This window comes from Pseudorca crassidens, chromosome 5, assembly GCF_039906515.1.
Source record: "Pseudorca crassidens isolate mPseCra1 chromosome 5, mPseCra1.hap1, whole genome shotgun sequence".
Taxonomy (NCBI): Eukaryota; Metazoa; Chordata; class Mammalia; order Artiodactyla; family Delphinidae; genus Pseudorca; species Pseudorca crassidens.
The window spans coordinates 90,642,916-90,665,473 of NC_090300.1; the positions used below are offsets into that span (position 1 = coordinate 90,642,916).

At 39.9% G+C, this 22,558-nt stretch overlaps 2 protein-coding genes across 4 annotated transcripts in view; one reads left to right on the top strand and one right to left on the bottom strand.

Annotated features, from left to right (window-relative positions):
* Positions 1 to 1,113: 1,113 nt before the first annotated feature.
* On the bottom strand, positions 1,114 to 21,344 carry SLC35A5 (solute carrier family 35 member A5). 3 transcript variants are annotated; one of them, XM_067738907.1, is made up of 7 exons: positions 20,939 to 21,344; positions 20,138 to 20,286; positions 15,116 to 15,214; positions 13,604 to 13,734; positions 11,015 to 11,082; positions 3,876 to 4,656; positions 1,114 to 2,606 (listed from the first exon to the last, which is right to left on the bottom strand). In XM_067738907.1, exons 2-7 carry the CDS (start codon positions 20,265 to 20,267, stop codon positions 2,538 to 2,540), a joined length of 1,278 nt encoding a protein of 425 aa, XP_067595008.1. In that variant the 5' UTR covers positions 20,268 to 20,286; positions 20,939 to 21,344; the 3' UTR covers positions 1,114 to 2,537. The 3 variants fall into 3 exon arrangements, with proteins under 3 accessions (XP_067595008.1, XP_067595007.1, XP_067595006.1); XM_067738906.1 differs by having other exon boundaries at positions 13,604 to 13,737; positions 21,094 to 21,343; XM_067738905.1 differs by having other exon boundaries at positions 13,604 to 13,737; positions 20,939 to 21,343.
* Positions 21,345 to 21,500: 156 nt separating this feature from the next.
* Positions 21,501 to 22,558, top strand: part of ATG3 (autophagy related 3) — a 28,866-nt gene continuing 27,808 nt past the window's right edge. Inside the window, exon 1 of the mRNA XM_067738908.1 lies at positions 21,501 to 21,906. Within this exon, the coding sequence (XP_067595009.1) occupies positions 21,835 to 21,906 (72 nt within the window). The 5' untranslated portion in view covers positions 21,501 to 21,834. The remainder of the gene's footprint in view (positions 21,907 to 22,558) is intronic.

Sequence of the window (22,558 nt, forward strand, 5' to 3'; positions counted from 1 at the left end):
GAGAATCTAAAAATAGGAGGGACTTTAGAAATCACTTAGTCCAACTTCTATACCAATGATGGAATTTCTTCTAAAACATACTGCTGATACAATCTCTCCTTAACACTTCAGTGATTGAGAATTTACTACTACTCTCTACTACTCTTCAGGAAGGCCTTCTCCATTATTGGAAAGTATCATTTGTTAGGAGAGTCTTCCTTATAAGGAAAGAATAACCATCACCCTATAACTTGTTCTTTAGAACAGGAAAGAAGTCTACTTCTTTTTCCACATGACACTCGTTCTCCCCAGATTACACACTTGATCCAAGAGCACCTAAGATGATAGGATATGGTTTCTAGACCTCTCACCTTCCAGTTACTCTCCTATTAAAATAGCAGCGCCCACAAAATACAGTTGTCCCTTGGTATCTGCGGGGGATTTGTTCCAGGACCCACTGCGGACCAAAATCTGAGGATGCTCATGTCCCAGAGCCGGCCCTCCATATCTGCAGTTATGCATCCGAGGATTCAACCAACCGGTGATTGTACAGGACTGTATTTATTGAAAAAAAATATGCACATAAGTGGACCCGTACAGGTCAAACCCGTGTTGAGGGGTCAACTGTAGTCCAGTGCATCCACATCAGAACTTCACATTTCAGTCCCAGCTCCTTCCCTCTCTCTACTTAATTTGTAAATTAAGATGAGTAAACCTTCCTTTGGGCAATAAATGCTTTCCTGAAAAGGAGGGTGAAAAAGCAACTGTAAATGAGAAAATCAATCTCCATGAATTAGTGGGATCTGCTATTTAATATATCCCGTAGGCAATACCTTCACAAGTAATACTGTTGCAATTTTATGTGTTTAATAAGTATGTTTTATATGCTATATTTCCTAAAAGTGAGGTCTTCCTATAGCTGATTTTCTTTACCTTAAAATGAATTGCCATAATAAAGTAATCTTTCTGTTTCACATTACTCTGATGGAACGCCTATGATAAGGTAAAGTTTTGCTATTCTCAGAAGTCAAGATCTACTGAAAAAGAGACAGTTTTAAAAGTTCTTTTGAAATTACATTTTGAAATTAAAAATACTCTGCATTCCATCTCATATAACAAAGTGGCAACACAAGGTAAGTGTTTAATAGTTATTTTATTTATAAATTTCCACCAACTCTTGCCATTCATATTGTTCTGGATATCACAGATGGATTATGTAATAGTATTATCTTATATTTATCTGTATGAAATTTAGGGGAAAGAAGAGATGTACAGACTGCATGAAAACGACAACTTAAAGCTCACATTTACAGTGTAGTGCTCTATAAACACACAGGTCTATTAGCTGAAGCCAACACTTGTCCCATCACCATCCACCATATGGCCTTGGGCAAGTCATTTCTGTTTTCTCATTTTTAAATTATCTATCACCTGACTTCCTACCTCATAGACTCAACTGGATGCATGCAAAAATACCTCAAAAAATACCATGCAGTTTAAGGGTGCAATATGGTTACTATAAAGTGCTTTATTTATTACTGGCCTTCCTCTTTTTAGAGTAATACTATTCATATTTCAGTAAAAGTCATTTGTTTGCAAAGTGACTCTTTTAAAAGAACTCTTCGGCAATAGTCTTACTGACAACCTGGCATGATTCTGAAGCCAGTGTCTCAACATTTAGGAACAGAGTATGATATAAAGATATAAAATAGTCATAAGTTCTATTTAATAACTAATAAAAGTGGCTTATTAGTTCTCCAAAATAGAGTAATTCAAGAGTCATGTGGTCAAACTGAGGAGAAAAAACCCACCATAGCTCGTTTAAGTGATGTAAAATACAAGTGATAACTGTGGGGACTGGAAACCCACTTTCACCTAAATGGAAGCTTATTTGTGTAGAAAAACATCAAAAGACAACCACTAAAAATAAGATTTCCCACAAATTCCTAAAAATTAAAATTCTGAGATTTTTCTTGAAAAATTTGCTTCTTTGGCAAAACATTTAGCACAGACTACACTACTCTCAAATCAATGTTGTGGCCAGTTATTAAGGTCCTTCAACCACATTTTTAGAGTCTCATTGCTTTTTAATTACAAAATGACTATCTCCATGGTCTCAAAATTCAAGGGTCAACCTAGGTGATATTTATAACGATAAAAAAGGGAAGACTATGGCATGCAGAGCAGAACTACACAATTCTGAAAATCTGGCAAACTGATCTCTATTTGTATATTTATAGGGTACAGCTAACATGATTATTACAAGTTTTCTGGAATGGAGGAACAAGGAAAATAATCTGCAAATATATCTTGACCTACTAAGTACCAGGCCATTAATGCAGTCTCCATACTATTATTCTTAGGTCAGTTCCTTAGAACTTTTTAGCCTTTGGGTACTCTAAGCTTTGGTTGGAATTATTTAGGGAGCGGTTAGATATATGCAAAGAGTTTTATGCTTTAGAAATGTTCTTGGTTTATCAAAGTGGAAAGATAAATATCACACATGCTGAAAATGTGAAGATAAGGTTTATGAGAGCTGCCAACTATTTGGGTACCAGTTAGAAAGCATCTTCATCTGATTCAATATCACTCTTGGGTTTGGTAAGTCTCTCCAGTTCTTCTCCATCCTAAAAGGAAACATGAAATCCGTAATTAATTAGGACAAAACTAGAAATGTCCCATTTTTAATGATTACTAAGGAGAAACCTTACTAACAAATCATGGATTTTATTTAATTAAACTATAATCTTGTTAAATGAAATTAAATAAATAAGTTCTTGGAAAGTTAACCGCAGGCATACAATGAGATAAAAAATTGGAATGCACTTCAGTACTTTTGAATTTCAAAGTTAACAAGAGCAAAGTAAGGAGCGGCCTCTGCTGGTCTTGGAGGGAAATGACTAAAGGCTGCAGAAATAGGTACAAACTAGGCCTTGTTACCTACATTGATTTTCTTCTACCTAAAAAAGTAGGGCAAGCAGTGTTATTAGACTGTTGGAAAAGAATACAGGATTTCTAAATCTATATTCTAACTGATATCAGAGCAGGCTTCTAATTTTTTCATCTTAAGAATCTGTTGTAAATATCATCACTTCAGAGGCATTACTGAGGGAAGCTTTGCCATGAACTGTATCCAATAAGAAATAGGTTAACTTTCCCGAAGAGTAAAATGTTCATTGTGTGAACTATCTCATATTTTGTGTTGTCATGAAAACTGTAAATTTAAACCTAGATAGAGGACTCCATTTCATGTTTTATTTAAATATATATCTCGTAACTTGAGCCTCCAAGAGATCACTATGCATTTGCAGCGATCCTTTTGGGAACCTTGGGAACCACCGTCTTAGCGAGATAAACAAGGTTGCCCTTCTGGCACACTCTGGTTTACGAAAAGCTACAGCGAAAAGAAAGAAGCCAGGCTTTTGACTTATATTTAACAAGACTTACTAATGTCAAAGATCAACTTTTCTTACGAATGAGGCTTGTTTCCCCAACTACAGTGGGGTGGAAAGAGTAATGAATGGGTTTGGTACCAGTTCTTTCACTTACTATCTGTAACCCAGTTAGCCTCTCTGAGTCTGTTTCCTCACTTGTAAAACTAGGAGACTAGACAAGATAACCTGTGATGCATCTTCTGGTTCTGTGACTGTAATATTCTATGATACAACTAATGCATAAGGTCCTTGAGACTGTGATTTATACTTTTTCTCAACCCCTGACAGCATTATCATGAGCCCTTATACATAAGGAGTCCAACAAATGTTTGTTGAACGGTAAGTCACAGAGAGATCCAATACGCCCTGTGCCAAATCAGCACTGATCTATTTCTTTTCTTGTATAACTACACTTTGAATTTGGGAAGAACAGGCAAAAATGCGGCATCGTCACAAACTTACCCCACTGGAGCGCTCCCAAAGACTGCCGCTTAGATCTCGGATCCTTTCTTGCCTAGGTGCGTATTCCAGACCTTGAGGCTTGCTGGCATTATAAATAAATATGGAGAGAAGAACTGACGGGGCTTCTATGAAAAACTCCAGGGAGGGCCTGAAGTCAAAGACCAAGACAGACACCGTTGTGATGACGACAGTGGTGACCTGGGCCATCAAGACATGGAACATGTTATCCAGGAACTTCAGAATAAAGGCCACTGAGAGGCCCTGGAATGCAGTTACAAAAATAAGGGCTACTGAAAATGCATTGTGGCCATAAAAAAACCCACAGTTCTTAACCTGATCACGGTTACTGCTCTGAAGGCCCAGGGTCAGCCCATTAAAAAGAATGCCAAAGAAATAGAGTTTGCTGTTCTGTACAAAGATGCTTTCAGTGAGCTGGTTCCCTTCCTTCAGTATCTTTTCATTATAGATATTGGCCATCGAAGAAATAAAACACTGGACTATAATAAGAACATGGCCCAAGCCAAGACGGATATGACTGAAAACCCTGGCCGTGGTGTTCCACTGAGCTTCAGAAAAAGTCCACTCCTTTGCCGTGCAATTGTCTTTTCCGGAGCACTCACTTCTGAAAAGAAGACAGGAATTGGATGGGCTGAAGAAGGCATCGTGATGAAATCCATGTCCTGCCAGGTTATGCTGTGAGGTCTCAGTCCCAGAAGTGAGGGCCACAATAGACAAAAACAAAATCAGGAGGGAAGCCCACTGTATCCAGTTTAGATGCCTCCTGTTCAGAGATGAAAAAAGAGATTTTAATACTGGTCTTTTTTCCTCCTCCCCCATCAACTGTGTCTACTGAAAACTCAAATCACTTGAGTACTTGGTTGCATGAACCATACTGTTTTTGCCTGCATTCCCCACAATTCAAGTTCAAAGGAAACCCGTCAGGGTGTGTCTGCTTCTTGAACTTATTATTATTATTTTTTTTGGTACGCGGGCCTCTCACTGTTGTGGCCTCTCCCGTTGCGGAGCACAGGCTCCGGACGCGCAGGCTCAGCGGCCATGGCTCACGGGCCCAGCTGCTCTGCGGCATATGGGATCTTCCCGGACTGGGGCACGAACCCGCGTCCCCTGCATTGGCAGGTGGACTCTCAACCACTGCGCCACCAGGGAAGCCCTTGAACTTATTTATTTATTTATTTTTTGCAGTACGCGGGCCTCTCACCGCTGTGGCCTCTCCCGTTGCGGAGCACAGGCTCTGGACGCGCAGGCTCAGCGGCCATGGCTCACGGGCCCAGCCGCTCCGTGGCATGTGGGATCTTCCCGGACCGGGGCATGAACCCGCATCCCCTGCATCGGCAGGCGGACGCTCAACCACAGCGCCACCAGGGAAGCCCCTTGAACTTATTTTTTATCTGCTTTTATAGTAGCTGTCCCTTAAGGCCATTCAGTCATTTCTCCTCATTTTAAGTTTCCTGTTAACCTATAGGTTTAACTAAGCCTCCTTCCTACCTTGGGAACTGATCTTAGTTGTTTGGTACGATCACTTTTTAATCTCACGATAAAATAAGTTATAGCAGGGATTCTCAATCTAGTTTCCATGAACCAGAAAAAATGTGACGAGCTTAGCATATCTGTGAATTCTTGCAGTGTGTGCCAAATCTTCTACATAGGTGAATTCCTGGTCTTCCCCACCCCCACCAGGTGATCCTTCAAAGATCCGTCAAATTTTCAAAGGTATTCATGACCCAGAAATGATTTAAGGAGGAAGCTAGTTCCCAGATTCATGGCCTGATCATAAAATATTATACAGCAAACTGATAAGGCAAGGAAAAAATATTTTCAGTGTTTCAGTTGATGAAGTCCTAACAATGCTTTATTTATTTCTTTATTTTTCCTAACAACAAACTTTTCAGATATGGAGGATGTGATGATTATTATTCCATTTTGCAAATTCATTCAGTTCAACAGACATTTAATAAGCAGCAACTATGTGCCAGGCATGCTGGGAAGAGAAAAAAGACTTGGTCTCCATCCTCAAAGAATTTACACTTTAATACGGAGTGAGCCATGGAACTAAATAATGACAATATAATGTGTGACATGTGATACACAGAACAATTGGGGTACACTGAGGAACAACACCTGAGTCTGGAAATAGAGTCAGGTAGTGCTTCGAAGAGGAAATGACACTTAGGCTGAAAGATGAGAAATAAATTGAAGTTTCTCATGTGAAAAGGGAGTTGGCAATATACCCAGGAAGAGGCAAGAGTCTATACAAAGGCTACAAGAAGGTACATTGACTAAGGAAAGAGGGGTATGGGACTCAGGTGGGGGCATCCAGGGAGGCTTTTGGGGGGAACACCTTCAAGTTTGAAGATCGATTAGTCAGGTGGAGAAGAGGCACACCAAGAACAGAGAGTAACATAAGCAAAGGCAGACATGTAAAGCAACAGGTGAGAACTGAAGTTGCAAGAATTTTGGAGCCTTTGTTGAGCACCTACTATGGGTCAGGCAGTTTCCGTTCTAGAGGAGGAAATGGTTCTCAGAGTTTAACTGACTTCTCTAAGGTCATGTATTTATGAAAGAGCAAGGAAGGAGTCTGAGCCATGGTTTTGTAAGTTCTCCTTCTGGACCAATGCACCTCTTAAGTATAATTCTGAGTTCCCAGGATGCCTGTACAGGAATATGTGTCTGATTTCACCAATGCTTCCATAGAGCTTCATGCTGTGAAACTGCTAACTGCACAGATAGCACAGGCAGCAGCACACCTGTGCTCCCTATATGTCTTCTTGTGTATACACTTTCATATAACCAGATCTAGCATGCAGTGATGAGACCAACATAGCCTTATAGTCCATGAGGTCAGAAACTGTCAGCTAGTCACATACATTTCTGAAGGTGCAGGTGGTACACATTAAGTAGTAGAAAGCAAATGGAACAGAAACCGAAAAGACAGAGATGAAAAATGGGTGCTCAATTTATAAAAATCATTATATAACCAAGTACTGTAAGTCAAGATAAATGAGGCAATGATATACTCTACAGGTTCTTTAGAAGTTTTCAATTCTGACGGCTATAGATCTTCCACTAATATTGACATGGAGAAAAAAGAATCCAAGGAAATAAAGCCTTAAATAAGCTAACCGGTAACTACTGCAAATAATTACTCATTCAAGATAATGTTCTAGGAAGGTAAAAATTATTAAGGATTAGGGTGAAAACAGATTTTTAGCAAAGAAAATAAAACAATAAATCATCCTATAAAGGCAGCTGAGGATCTGCACTCTTATAAATGATGACTGATTAGGCACGAAAGAGTTTGAAAAAGTTTGCTCCTTACGGCTTAGGTGATTCAACAGTAGAAACTCACTTAACCGACCTCTCCACTGCCCCAGTAAAACATTCAGATTGATGCGCAGAGCTGAATGCCTCTGGCTGGAACGCTGCTGAACCTGAAGGCCTCTGCTCCCAAGTGAACTGTTTGCTCACAAAGAGTCTCTGTTCCAAAACGTGTTTTTGCCAGGTGACCTCATTATTGTAATTATATATTTTAATGATTACAGAAATCATAAATTATGAGTGAATGAAAAGGATTGCTGTTTTCATGAAAACTAAGTTGAATGCTTTGGGAGGACAAAAGGCAAATCTCAAGACAAAAAACCTGCCTTTGAATTAGGTACAGGTAAGTTAGTTTAAGCTTAGGGAATGAATAATAAAAATCCAGAAGAATCTACTTTAAAAATATACTTAAGGCTTGCTCCACTATAATGAAATTGAAACCAGAAACCACAGACGATGTGTAATGAATGTAGGTTCAAGCAAGAAAGAAGCCAAAGAACTCCAATCAGCAAACCCCACACGTATGCAAAAGAAAGGTTGCACTTTGAACCATGGTTCCACTTTGAACCATCAAAAGAATGATGAATCGACACTTACATACCTTAAGTTAAATTGTCTAAAGTATATATATATATTTTAAATGACATCCCTACTTTGAGTTTTCCTAGTAACTCAACAATTAGGTCCAAATTGTGTCAGATATGAGCATTTCTACCATATCTGGTGGTAAACCAAAGCAGAGCAAGAAAATATTTAAGTGGAAAGACATAACTTTTTACAAGAAACCATGCATCATAACTTTCTAAATAGCACAAAGAGTGACCAAGGGCAGATTTATCAAGGGAAAGTATAAATATTTATCAAGTGAATGAATGGTTTTGGAGAAATGCTTGTTATTACTGAGTGGCACTTTTATTTTTTCTGCTGGTTCAGAAAGTAAAGTTCACCGTAACTTCTAAGACATCCAACATATGTTTCAAAATGTGTTTTTTAATAATTTTTTCCCTTCCCTTTGAAGAAATCACAGAAACTTATATACATTCTTTAGGTAAAAATAAGTGCTGGTCTTGGTTTCGCTCTCTAATCTCCCAAATCTCGATGTTCAGGCTGACATTATTATTCCCTAAAGCCTAGCAAACAAGATTATACAACTTTGCCAAGGCTTAAGAGCAAACCAATAGGGCTTTGAGGCATGCCTGCCACATTTCCACTTTGAACCAGTAACTATACTTCAAGGAGGAAATCTATGCATTCACATGGGGTTTAGAATAAGACATCTGAATGATGATACTTTTCACTTTTTCTCACTTTCAAATTCTTACAAGTAAGTTTTACATTCGTCACTGGACTTATTTTTTTCTACCTGTATAGCCTTATATCCTTTACCTGTATGGGAAAGGTTATTTGATAGCTCTGCTAGAGGCAAGTATAAGACAAGAGCTTTGATATTCTAAATGAGTTATTTATGGCAAACAAATTAAGAACTTGTGATAGAACTCAAGCTATTCTTAGGTCAAAATTTTATTGCCACGGGCAAAAGACCATCAAATGACTCATGAAGAGTAGATTAAATAGGGAAAAACTAACAAACAACATACACTATCACCAACAAAAAGATCAAAATAGAACAAAGTTGATTTTAAAATATAATAATAGGTAATACTTAAAAGGCATTCCCATAAAAGACATTATTAATTACCACATTTTAGCTTCACTATTTAGAGTAGCTTCAAGTGCTGATTTGTGAATTAGTCAAACTAAGACCCATTCTGGGAACTAAGTGCTTGTGGAAATAATAAAAATGGAGTGCTTTTATTGTTTCTTTAATCTAAAGAACTTCTAAGGATTCAAAACAGAGTGGTATTAACAACAAAGCAAACACATGCCTAAGAATCCATATTACTGCTTTGAATATTAAGAGGTAAAATATGTTAAAAAAAAAAAGTTTGAACTGTAGTTCATAACGTTGTTTGCCCCTCTGCCCCCAGCCTATCCACCTACACTCCCTCTTCTACAGCCAAAGGGAGCTGCCTGAGGGCTGCAAAATGCTTAGTGGCTCTGGGTTCCAGGCACAGACTCAGCCTAACTGCACCTATCTCATGGGGTCATTGTGGGGTTAAGTCGAAATAGGGTAGAAAGGCCCTGAGGAGACCTTAGTGTTTTCTAGTCACTGGTGGAGAGCATCCCCGCGCAGCTGCCCACATGGCAGTCGGGCCACCCTGGGCAGGGCTTTTCCAAGTGCCCCTCACCTTGGCCCACAGCCCTGCTCATGCTCTGGGGTCATTAAAAAAAACAAACAACTCTGGGCATAGCTAGAGCCACTAGCCAATTTCAAGTCAGGAAATACCTTTAAACTTCTCTTTGGTAAATTCAGTTATTAATTTAATTTTGACATAATACTTATGTATTATATAATAACTTAAGTATAATACCACGTGTACTCATAAACTGTCACTTCACAGGAAAAAAAAATTTTTTTACGTGAAAAAAAAAGCCCCAAACAAAACAAAAAAAATACATGTTTTTGAGACCATCACTCCCCTATTAATAGTGAGTATTTTATTGTGTGTCAGAGCCAACAATTATTCCTTTATGGAAGTGCATCCCTAATTTTATCACAGGAATCAATATAAAAATATGATTGCTTACATATGTTTTCTCAGAAGCCAACTTTTATCCTACAAAGTGACTTTCGTGCTGATTTTAAAGACTTTAAAACGTTTTTTTGGATTAGCATTCTTTAACTTGCTAGTTGAATTGAATTATTCTCACAATTCATAAATAAAATGAAGAAAGTGATAGCAAAAGCAAATTTCAGTGACTCTAACATTTAAATTGGATGAAATGCTATGTTCATTTTTTTCCCATCTCTTACATTAACTATTAAATTGAATGTTTCCTCAGGGTAAAAGAAAACCTTTCAAGAATTTCATATAATTTATGTACTGGATGCATCATGGGATTCAACAAATAACTACTGAGTGCCTATGGACCAAGCCCTTCATCCTTCTGTACACATCAATTATGAAAACACACTATGACACAGCACATTGAGAAACAAATTAAAAAGAGAATGTGAATGTAAAATTAAAATAAAAACAATCACAACAAATATAACAGAGAGTTAATTTTATTTTCATCATCATCATCATTAAATAACAAATTAAACTGGAGTTAAGTACCCAGATCCTGTATCACCTTAGGACATTCTGGCCTTTGCTTTGCAGCAGAGCCTATCTAAACTAAAAATGTTTATTTTATTCAAACGTTCTCCTGGAGATGAATTAGTGATAGCACTTGGAAAGTTTAATAAGTTCACTCTTATTAATTGGAATTTTAACTAGATTCCTCATGCAAATCCTCTGCCAGTTAGAGCTTATATCACGTAGTCACCTCAAGGAGTTTAATAAGGAATTTGCCACTTTTTATCACCTCCAAACTCCAAATAACAAATATATTAATCTTAGGAACTTCTTGGTTCCCTATTAGTGTACAGAGAATCTGCAAAAAAAAAAAAGCTATTGAATTCTTTGTTGAAAATCTGGCACTAAAAATTAAAATAATTAAAACCCAATCATCTCTTGTCTTTTGAGATGCTAAGAAAATACATTTCAAACATTGAATCGCAGAGGATTTAGACAGGCTAACACTGCAGCTGCTTTCCAGATGGGTTAAACAACTTGCCCAACACACAAAGCAAATTAGGAATAAAATCCCGGCCTTGGGATTCAGAGGGTATATCATCTGAAACAAGGCGGTACCATTTTAAAGTATGATATATGCTTTCACAACAAGTTACTTACTTCAGCACTATCCTGAATAGAAGAGCTGTTGTTATAATGCTAAAATTTGAGAAGATAACAGCCATGGCCTAGAAAGAAAGAGAAGATAGAGTTACAATCCAAGCAAAGCACTGACCTCAGAAATCTCCCAGCTTGGTGCAAGTTCACCTGACAAAAAAAGCTTTTTGGTCAAAATCCAGAGGGGTTATTAGGGCAGCTACTTCACTAGAGGATTAAATTCTATTTTTATTGCTTGTTAAACTTACGTAGATATGATCAAATTATTGTACAGGCTTTGAAAATGTGCTGAAATTCAGCAAATGCCTGTGTAATAATCTTTATGTGCAGATCTGGAAATACGTATAAACTCTATAAGTTTAGGTCCAGAAATAATGGTTACAATGATTATAAAGCATACTTTTTCAAGCTCTCAGAGACTTTTAACACTGATTCTGTGGGTAGAGAGAAAGCAAGTACTGTTAGGCCCATTTATACATTAAGAAGATGGAGGTATAGGTTTTTAAGCGTTTTTAATGCTCTAGGAATTAAATCAATTTATACCTGGTTGAACTGTAGTGATTCAATACCAGTGATTCACTACCAAACTTATATTTGACAGTCCTTTGGATTTATTCACATTGTTCTAAACACTTAGAAAGGTGTTAGCCAGATTTTATTAAGGTTTGTTTTTGTGAATTTAGTCAAATTTCACATATGAAAATATTAATCTGAACATATATACATTTTGGCCCAGAAAATATGAAATTTATCACTGCCCCCATAATTGGATCTGACAATATTAATAATTTCTAAAAACAAATCCTACTGCCTTCCTCCTTGCTGTCACTTTAAATTGACCAAGCCTAAAGAGTATCCACAATCTTATGCAACCAGCAAACATGACTAATATGCAGCTGAGTTAAAGAAATAAGAGTAAAATCCAATAACAACTAGCAAAAATTCCAAGAATACAATATTGCTCTTTTCCTACTGACTTTTATGGGAACCATTATTTTAAGGTTTTCTTTGCAGATGAATGCTTGTGAACCCCTGGTTAGGAGACAAGTAAGAGGAGATAAGAAAAGTACGTGGCTGGTTAAGAGTGGGGAAGTGGCGGCTCTGATCTATCAGTTACAGCGCTGCTGCTGGCCTGGGGAATTGTGTCCACTTTGTCCAGGCAATAGTATAGAACAAATAAAATATCACAGCTCTTTGCCCCCAAACTTCCATGCATCTCTATTTAATTCTTTCCAACGAGGTGTGGGCATAGCACTACACAGAATATGTATGCCAAGTAATTTATTTTGTAATATCTGTGGTTGTACACAATCAGGAAGGAAGAGCAAAGCAAGAAGCTGTAAGAACAGGAAGTTGCACTCCTGCTTTGGTACTAGGGGTTTAGCAAAGGGATATAAATTTAGAGGTAGTCTGTTGGATGCAAATAAAACACAACAAATATACACTTCTTGAATGTGAATAATTATGTTGTTGGGAGGAATTCTCAGATCTGAAAAACAAAGTGAAAGAATTTAGGAGAGGACACATTTTAAATGGAATGAACTTTTACTAATAAAATGGATCACAGAGCTGAAAGCAACTTCATGTGATCCCCTGGCCTAGGTCCTTACCTTTGGGCCGGTATGGTAGCACTATTCTATTTTACAGAGCGGTTTGGCCTTGCCTGGTTCTAATCTTTTAAATTGTGCAAAAGAATCAAACTCCTGTTTTCTACCTCAGTGCCCTCTTGACCCCTCCTTTTCACCCCACTTTCATACTGATTTGGATATACTTAAGAGGCTTCAAATAGAGGACTAGTGTCAACAGAAATTCTATTTATGATCAAAATGCCTGAACTTGCTCTTTAAAGAAAATTAAAACACATTTTCTTAAATGTGGCAATAGAAACCTTCGTTTTATAAAATGAAAATATAGAGGGGAAAATATACACGTGATCCAAACTGAGTAATAGGTAAAAGCAGAAGAGACCAAACTTTAATTCTGATTACTAACAGCTCTCTAAATTGGCGTAGGGGATGCCAGGGGAGATGAGAAGTATACCTAGTATTATCAGTTATGGATAGCAGTTAGATTGGGAGGATATAATCTCTACCCTTAAAGAACTTGGTTAAATGACAGGACTAACAGAAAACGAAAATCATACCAAAAGAATACATATACACCACATTAAAACAAGTGTAAGAAAGAGCGGTACACTGAGTGTATAATTTTCTGAGTTACTCATGGGAGTCTGCTTGGAGGTCCTGGATGTTGAGATTAATACTAGAGGTGGGTGACCACAGGATGGCTCAGAAAATAGGCAGACTGGTTAAGGTTACACAGAGAGAGATGGCTCTAGATTCAGTGGTCAGGAAGCAGCTCCCACACATCAGTCAGCACAGTTTAATAGTTATCTTTCACAGCGGAAGAGTCTTGCAAGTGGATTGGTAAGTCAGTGCTCAGATAATTCTGCTCAAACCTCAGGAAGGCCAGTGAGGCAATGAGAAACTAACAGTGCCAAGGAAAACGATTAAAAAAAAAAAGAGAAAGGTTAGTTCCAGGATTCATTTCTCTGTCTTTTCAATGCTATCTTCTTTGTCATTATTTACTTACAGGCTGAAGATAGGAAAGGACATAGAAGACAATCAAATTATCCAGGAAATAAAGAAAGGCAGGAATGGACCACTTCATGAAATTAGAGAATTCCTTCCAGGAACCACATCTCAAGTTTCTATTTTGATGATCTTCTAAAGAAAGAAATACAGCAATAAATATATGAGCTTGATGAGAATGCACATATTTTTAGAGAAAGTAAATTGTATTTAATTTCTGATATAATTCTTTAAAAGAGACTTAATGAACATGCTTTCATAAGTGACTATTAGCCTTGAGAAATCAAGGACTACACAGGATTCCATTATGGTCTTTCTTCACCCCACCACCGTGCTCATCTCTGACAACAGCAACACTTTAGGAATACTGATTTTCTTAGTTCCTGCTAACTTGAGACAGACGTATTACTGAAGAAGGCAACTCAGGACACACTTATGTTTTCTCTTACTACTCTGAGCATAAAGCCAAGAGAGATCAACAAGTTAAAATAAGTGGAACAAAAAATGTAGCGTTCATGCTGGGATTTTTTTTCCTGGGGCCGGGACGGTGGTGCTGTGGTGGGTGAGGGAATCAGGAAAGGGAGATAACTAAGTGAAAGTTTATATACAGGGGAGTAGAGAAAATTAACCTTTGCTCATCCTAGTATGAGTTATTCTCCTATCTCTAGGTTTACAAAAACTTAAGAAGGTACTATAACGGAGAATGTAAAATAAAATGAAAAGATAGAAAACAATTTAAGTCTAACCCCTGTAAATACTTCATGAATTTCATGAGATTAAGAAATGTATTCCACTAACTAGAAACTCTGCAAAGATTGAAACCTCTGAGAATGAAAAGACAACTTCTTGGGCAAGCCCTTTAATAGTGTAAACTCTATGTCTACCTCATGTGGGAAGGTGGATCAAAGTAGTAGAGAGAGCTAAGGTTCAATAACTGGAGAATTAATAGCCACAAAAGGGTACATACTTTTGATCTGAGGAAGGATTAGTACCCTTATTTGATACTATTTGCACCCTTATTTGATACTTATTTGATAGTTGATGAAACTGGAGCTCAGAAAAGTAAAATAATCTGCCCTAGAATACAGTCTCTCTGACTCCAAAGCGCTATGCTGTCCCCCTAAAGGCAATGGGGATTGTTTTGCAGTATGCTACATATCACGTCAGACAGTAGTGATTTAGATAATCCTGAATTTGAACAAAAACTAACTCGCTGTGTGACCCACCACAGGAACAAGTCAAGAGGCAGCACAGTGGACGGGACGCTAGGACATGTGGGTTGGAGTCCAGGCTTTGCCCCCTCCTACCCAGCACCACATTAACACTTACTACTTACTCTCTGAGTCTGCTCCTCACCTGCAAAACATGAGTAATCATATTTCTATTTGTATCTTAGTATCCTCATATATAAAATTAATGGGCTAGACTAACTGATACGAAATGTTCCTTTCAGTTCTAAAATTTTTTGATCCTGTGATTTTTAACCAGTATGTAATACCATTTCAAGACTCACCTTTCTTTAGAACCCAGAATGACACAAGCACACAGAAAACCAGCTTCACCAGTTCTGAGCACACATTCACAGTAGTTGGAAGATAATCATATTTGTTCTCTGAAATGTAACAGAAATGTTTTTTAATTATAAATTTTGCTCTATATAATGCTTACATACAGTAAATAATTTAGAGCTGTTTCTAAACTTAAAAGTTGGACTTTAAGACTGGTTATATTGGGCTTCCCTGGTGGCACAGTGGTTGAGAGTCCGCCTGCCAATGCAGGGGACACGGGTTCGTGCCCCGGTCCGGGAAGATCCGACATGCTGCGGAGCAGCTGGGCCAGTGAGCCATGGCCCCTGAGCCTGTGCGTCCGGAGCCTGTGCTCCGCAATGGGAGAGGCCACAACAGTGAGAGGCCCGCGTACCGCAAAAGACTGGTTATGTTAAACTTCATCCAGTTGGTTTTGGCTCTTTTGGATTTTTGAATCAATTCACCTAACGTGAATTCCCCTTACCTCATTGAGCGTTTTATTATCCTTGAAATTGAGAGATATGCCTCTCATGTTTTCCTTCGAGTTCCTGAAAAATGTGTTGAGGAGGCTAGGGCTACAGGCGAAGAAAGCTTTGTGGCATTAGAGATCACCTTCTAAGTTGACCATTAACTAACAATCAGGGCCTGACTAATCAAACAGCTATCAATCTAGGTGGCTGAATTATTACCCAGCTCATGATTCCTCTTGTGTGACTTGTCTGCCTTGCTTAAATACACTCTGTCTGTGATATTCCCTGAACTCAGAGTTTTCCTATCTGTTTCATATCATGGTACACATGGAAAACAATATTTGTTAGGCACTCTGGGACAAACAGTATGTTGTGGTAACAGAAGGAAGCGGCTTGAGGCAAGAGGCAACTGGCCCAGGGCTCTTCGGTGGACAAACACACTGACACATCCAAACCCACTGACCAATCAGGAAGCTATATCCCAACCTACAAGTCAATCTAATTAGGAAATGAGGTTTGGTTAGTATATCTTGACTTAGCTGTTATTTCTCTCCTTTTTCTAAAATGCTTACAAACAACTTGCTCTATGATTTTGCCAAGGACAAACATAAATTTTATTAGTTACTATTTTGAGGAATGCATTTTCTCAAAAATATTTGCTTGTTTCCCTTGGTTGTCATATGAAAAAACTGGCCAAGTACAAAGGAAAAAAGCCAAGTACAAAGGAAAAAAGCCAACTCGACATTCTTGCTCCCCAGAACACTCTTTCTTCCTCTTTTCTGTGGTTTTCCCTGACCTTCACAACCTATGCATAATCAATCCTTTATTCATCTCTGATCCTGTAGCACTAGTGTAAACAGATAGGGTAGGGGGTCCCCAGAGAAAGAGAACCAGGCGTGGCTTTCTGGACATAAGAGAAGCCATTTTTGGCCTAAGCCATCTTGTGACTTAAGCCTGGCCATAATGCTGGTCCTTGAACAGGTCTCAGTAATTAAGGATCTTAAGGGAACAAAAGAATGCAGGAATAAACTGTTATCCAGCAAGAGAAGTGACAATAGCAAAGATAATATATCAGTTGTAAAGACTCCCAGTTCAGTTTCAATGGTAAAGATGAGCCTGCATTGCTCAACCACCAGATCAACTAGAACTGGATGATGATGCTGACCTTTTCTGACCCTCCTGACTTCAATCAACTAAAGCTGGATTCTGTCAACCACCCAAGCCCCTTCATAAAATGCATGTACCCTCTAGCTTAAAATTTCCCCAATTTTGCTGTTTGGGAAGACACTGCTTTGGGAAAGATCCCTGGTGTCCTCCTTACTTGCTACAAGTAATAATAAACCCTTCCTTCTCCCGATCTTTGGCTTGGTTGTGTCTTTTGGCTCAACACCTACCAAGAGGTGAACCCTGCTTTCGGGTAACACTACCTATAAATCTCTATAACAGTACTTGTAACATTGTATAATAGTTATTTTTTATGTTGTATGTCTTACCCTTAAAATGTAAGCTTTGAGGCTTCCCTGGTGGCGCAGTGGTTAAGAATCCGCCTGCCAATGCAGGCGACACGGGTTCGAGCTCTGGTCCGGGAAGATCCCGCATGCCGCGGAGCAACTAAGCCCATGCGCCACAACTACTGAGCCCACGCACCTAGAGCCCGTACTCCGCAACAAGAGAAGCCACCACAATGAGAAACCCGTGCACCGCAACGAAGAGTAGCCCCCGCTCGCTGCAACTAGAGAAAGCCCGCGCGCAGCAACGAAGACCCAACACAGCCAAAAATAAAAACAAACAAATTAAATAAATAAATTTTAAAAAGTAAGCTTCTTACAAGACAGGGATCATGTCTTGTAAGACATCCTAAACCTGGCAGTTAAGTGTTCTGCACTTAGTAGGCACTTAATTGGCTGTTAAACTTTCTCCATTATTCAAAGCTCAGTTAAAAACATCTCTTCCTCCCTCTTCTGAGCTCAAAGTTATACTGAAATCACATTTCCATTATCCTCCAACAATACTTTGCTTTACTTTCTAGCACGATACACATGAGCAAACATGCACGCACACAAATGGGGGGGGGCTTCATATCACAACTTTCAAACTCTTGTCACTGCTCTTTAACTCATTCTTGCTTTTCATCATTTTTGTTTTTCTCCTTGCATTTCTCTCATGGTTGATCCCGTATCGTATCACAGCATCATGTGTGACCTCTCTCCACTCTTCTGCCCACACTTCAACCTTATCTACGCCACATTCATCCTTATTGGTTTCCCTTCACTCCCAGAGAGAGGAGCCATGGCCCCACTGTTTACCCATTCTCCCCATTAAAACCTTCCATTCTCTTCAGGGGCTTTGCTCCAATAATTATTTCCTCGGGCTTCAGTATATCTCCTTTATCTTTCAATTAACTGGCTTCCTCTCCTCTCCTACAAATATGTTCAAAACTCCCAACCAAAAAAAATAAAATATAAGATCCTCCCTCTCCAGCTACCATACCTCCTCCTAATCTCCATAAAAGTGTCAATATTCATTATCTCCACTGTACCCACTTTCCACTCAGATCTTGCCCCCAAGCAGTTTGGTTTCTAATCCCACCACAGTACTCCAACTACCTAGTTCCTGAGATTACCAAACATCTTCTAATTACTAATTCCCAAGAGTGGGTTTTAATCCTTATCTTATCCTGATGTTGCAATTTCCTCCCAAACTCCCTTCTATAAGTCATGTGCATTTAGCTCTCTCACCTCTCTAATTCCTTCTTAACGTCCTCTGAGTGTCAGCACTCCTGTTAAACGCTGGCATTCCTTGGCTCTTTGTTATTTTCTCATTCTGTGTGGTTACCCTGAATGAGCCCTCCGCTCCTCGGAGGGCTCATTTATATTTAATATAAACGTTTCCAAATCTGTATTCTGGAACATTTAATGCTCACTAAACATGTCCATATGAATGACTATCTCCTATTTATTCACTTAACTGGCATTTCCTTGACATGTGTGAAGTGCTAAACACTGCAGGATACAGCAGTAAACAAGGACACAGCTCCTGGCCTCATGGAAGGTACAAGAGCTAAAACTGTTAATTTCTCTGAGCTCTGTCCAACTGCTCTTCCTTCCTTAGTCTCCATCTCAGTTGAGAACATCATTGATCTACTCAGCATCCAAACCAGAAACCTCTGAACTATCCAATACTTCATCTCCTTTAATCTCCACATTCCACACATTCTCCAGGTCTTTTCTATGTTTAGAATATTTCTTGAATCTATCCTCTCTTCTCAATTCCTACTTCAAAAGCCTTGGTTAGTTTTCATCATCTGTGGCTTGAATTTGTAATAACCCCCTAACTGGCTACTTCTCTTCCCCTTTAATCCATTCTCCATCCAGCTACCATAATAGTCTTTCTCATCTTAACCTGCCGTCTATATTCCTCCAAGTATTCCTTGTCCCCCAGACTCTAGGGCCTAGAGAATAAAGTCCCAGATGCTTAGCATGACATATAAAGTCCTCAGCGCTCTGATCATTACTGCCCTCTCTGGCTAAGCACTCCTTCCCCCCTCGTCCAAGTCCTTAAAACTTTTTGCTCAGTAATTCTGAACTACACATTCTCACAATCCATCCTGCTTTTTTAATACATCTGTTCGTTTTTACAGGCTGTTGCTTCTGTTTTGAATACCTCTGCCCACCTTGTCTTCTTGTGGATCAACTGTCACCTTATCAGGGAAGTGTTCCCTGACTGCTTCACAGTCCACATCATGCTCTCCCAGACAGAATATATCACTTTCTATGTAAAACTACCTCTGTATCTTTGGTATAGAACTGCACTTATTATACCGTATTTTCATGATGCATTTACATGTATTTCTCTTCTAATAAACTGTGAATTCTTGAGAATAAAGTCTATATCTTGTGCACTTTGAACTCTGCTAGTAATATCTAGCCCAGCCCCTGGCAGAGAAATGTTAACTGAAAAAGAGACTTATGTACACATCTGACTCCCCAGGCAGACCATTAACGATCATGATGTCATGATTTTACGTGTACTCAATAACTAGTGAGAGGTTCTCAACACAGTTTTGTGGAATTAAACTGTTTAAATACAAATTCTTACATTAAGAATAATAAAAGATTTCCTGAGTATGTATTTATCAAAGCTAATAACCTGTACTGCTCCACTGATTATGTAGTTAAAATAGTACCTCACAAACCCCAAGTGACCAAATGTATCTCCTATTTCAAAATAAGTTATAATATATATTGCTATAGGCCCAGAAACACCTGTTGATTAAACCAACAGTCAGATGTTATGATCTGTTCTGCAAAGGTTTTGATCCTGTACTTAACTGACCCAAATTTCACTCAGCATCAAAAATTTTTCTTGGTAAGGAATGACAGTTTAAAGAACCAAATTTAAACATGGTTTATCACTGACACGAAGCAGAATACTTTAAAGGGTATTATCCCCATTTTATATACAAGGGAAACTAAAGACAAGAAGGATAAAGTGTGATTAGATGGCAGTGCTCCATACATATTCCAAATCTTAACTTACCTTCATTGGCTGAATATTTTACAAGTAGGATTCGACTGGAGCTTAAAGCAATGAATATGGCCCCCAGCAGGAATGTATACATTGCTGAAGAGGAGCTTAACACGGGATGACCACAATAATTGCTTTCCATTCCACTGTTTTTTAATTGCCTTAAAGAGAAGAACAAGTTCATGAGCAACCCTGCTGGCAGATTAAGCATAATGCAAATACCACTGATTTGTGAAGAACAGAAAAGGAATTTTTTAGATGTCTGGTTATGCCTATACCCAAAGCAAAAAAGTTGGGGAGTACAAGGGAAACTATGGGGAAAGGAAAGAGTCAAAATTTGACAGGAGGGGGAACTCTAGAGATTGAAAAGGCAAGAGCCAGCTTAGAAGTGCTGCCAAAGGTAGGACATTTTAGGACTGCAGGATTCTGCAGAAAAGCAATTCTTTAACTTTCATTCTTATGAGCAACTTTGCTCTAGAAGATAATTTCATACTTGTATTTTTCTCCTCAGTAGCAGTTTTTCCATAGGAGGAAGAAAAAGAGCTTGATGGGAAAGATTTCGTTACAATAATGACCGAAATAGAAATATCTGAAACACTGTGTTAATTTATACTGAACTACTGTTGGAAGTAGAAGACGACTTAGAAATCAATGGCTCTAAGGCCCTCTTTTGATATGTTAAGGCCATTAAACTCCAGGTCGGGTAACTACCCAAAGCAACCCAGAGTAAGGATAGTGCACAGTGCCCGGGGGATTGGTGAGAGATGGGCTGGAAATACCAATGCCCACAGCCCAAGGTGGGCGTAAACCTACCAAGGCCAAAGAGACACCTCCCCTTCTCGGGAAGAGCAGCTTTCCCTCCACGATCTAGGAACGCCTTCTTGTCACACATGCGCAGGAGGCATCTCGTCTGGGGCGCCCTCCCCTCAAACGCACGCGCACTTCCTTGTCCCGTGGGGCGCGGTTACCTCGGTCCCTTGGAAGAGCTTCTAGTGGAAGAGCGTACATCCTAAAGCTAAGACAGTAACTGTCTAGGTCCGCAGCAGCAGCAGCGGTAGCTTTTAGGGTCCATACGCAGAGAATCTATGGGAGGAAAAGAAAGGCGAATAAGCCTTTGGACCCGACCCTCCTATTCCGGAACAAAAAGCACAATAACTACCCGACTGAGCAAAAGCGGACCTGGCGCCCATTGCGCAGGCGCGCTCAGTGTTACGCTTCCGGAGGGAGGGGAGAAGCGACCCGATCCCGCCCCACCGCGGCCTTTGTCGCGTCACGTGCCCGGAGGCTCCTGTGTCACGTGAGGCCCAGGTGGCGGCGGAGCTACGGCGAGAGGGCGAGAGTAAGAAGCGGAAGCCGGAAGGGGCGCGAGTGAAGGGTGGCAGAGAAGACTCCTCCCGAGAGGGCAAGGGGTGCGCGTGCGCCCTCTTCTTCCAGCGCAGCCCCGCCGCCCTCGCTCGCGGCCAGGTGACAGCTGGGCCTGGCCTGCTGCGCGCTGCCTGGGGCGCGAGGAGCGCGCGCCCTGCCCTTGCGCGCCGCGCCGGCCGCCCCTCCCCCTCGTCCCGTCCCTCCCGTCGCGTCCCGTCCCCTTGGGTGCTGCCGGCCGGTGCTGAGGCGAGTCGGCGGCAGCGGGGACATTTTCTGACTCCCGACCACTGTCCCGGCTGCCCTTTCCTCTCCGACGCGGGGCCGGCCGCTACTCCGGCCCCAGGATGCAGAATGTGATTAACACGGTGAAGGGAAAGGCACTGGAAGTGGCTGAGTACCTGACCCCGGTCCTCAAGGTAAGCCGGGCTTGCCGGGGGTTGTCAGGCTCACGCTTGGCTCTGCAGGGACCGAGGACCGGACGCCGGGGGAGTCACGGTGTTGTCCGGTGGGGAGCGGTGTAGGGTGGTACGCGGGAAAAGGTGCAGCCCCCTCCCGCGGTCTTATCCAGCTGTTCTCTAGGGTAAACTTGGAGCGACGCTCTGTGCGTACTTCACCCGCCAGAACTCAGCTCGTCTGGGTACATCGGGTTGGAGCGTAGTCCGCACCTAAGTGGGTTTTAGAACATTGAATCCTAACCTCGGAAGTCTTTTGAACTTTTTAAGCAAGGATTTTGCTTATTTTAAAGAAATGAATCTGTTTGGTACTAAAATGACATGTTGCTTTTTTTCTTTCAAATTTAGTAGTAAGTTTTGTAATTAGGAGTTTGAAATAGTAAGTTGTGAATGAGGTCGCAGCTTATTAGATTTCAGTGGAACAAGGTGAAATTTGCAACATTATTTCTTTCAGTACCGTTGAACCCAGTTTACAGGCAAAACCCCCTTTCCCAAGTTTTAAAATAGCTGAAACTAGTTCATCTTGGACGTCAGTGATAATACGGAGCAGCTTGACCCTTCTAGATACATAATTTTTTTTTACATTGGCAATAACACCATTTTTAAACTAAAAATT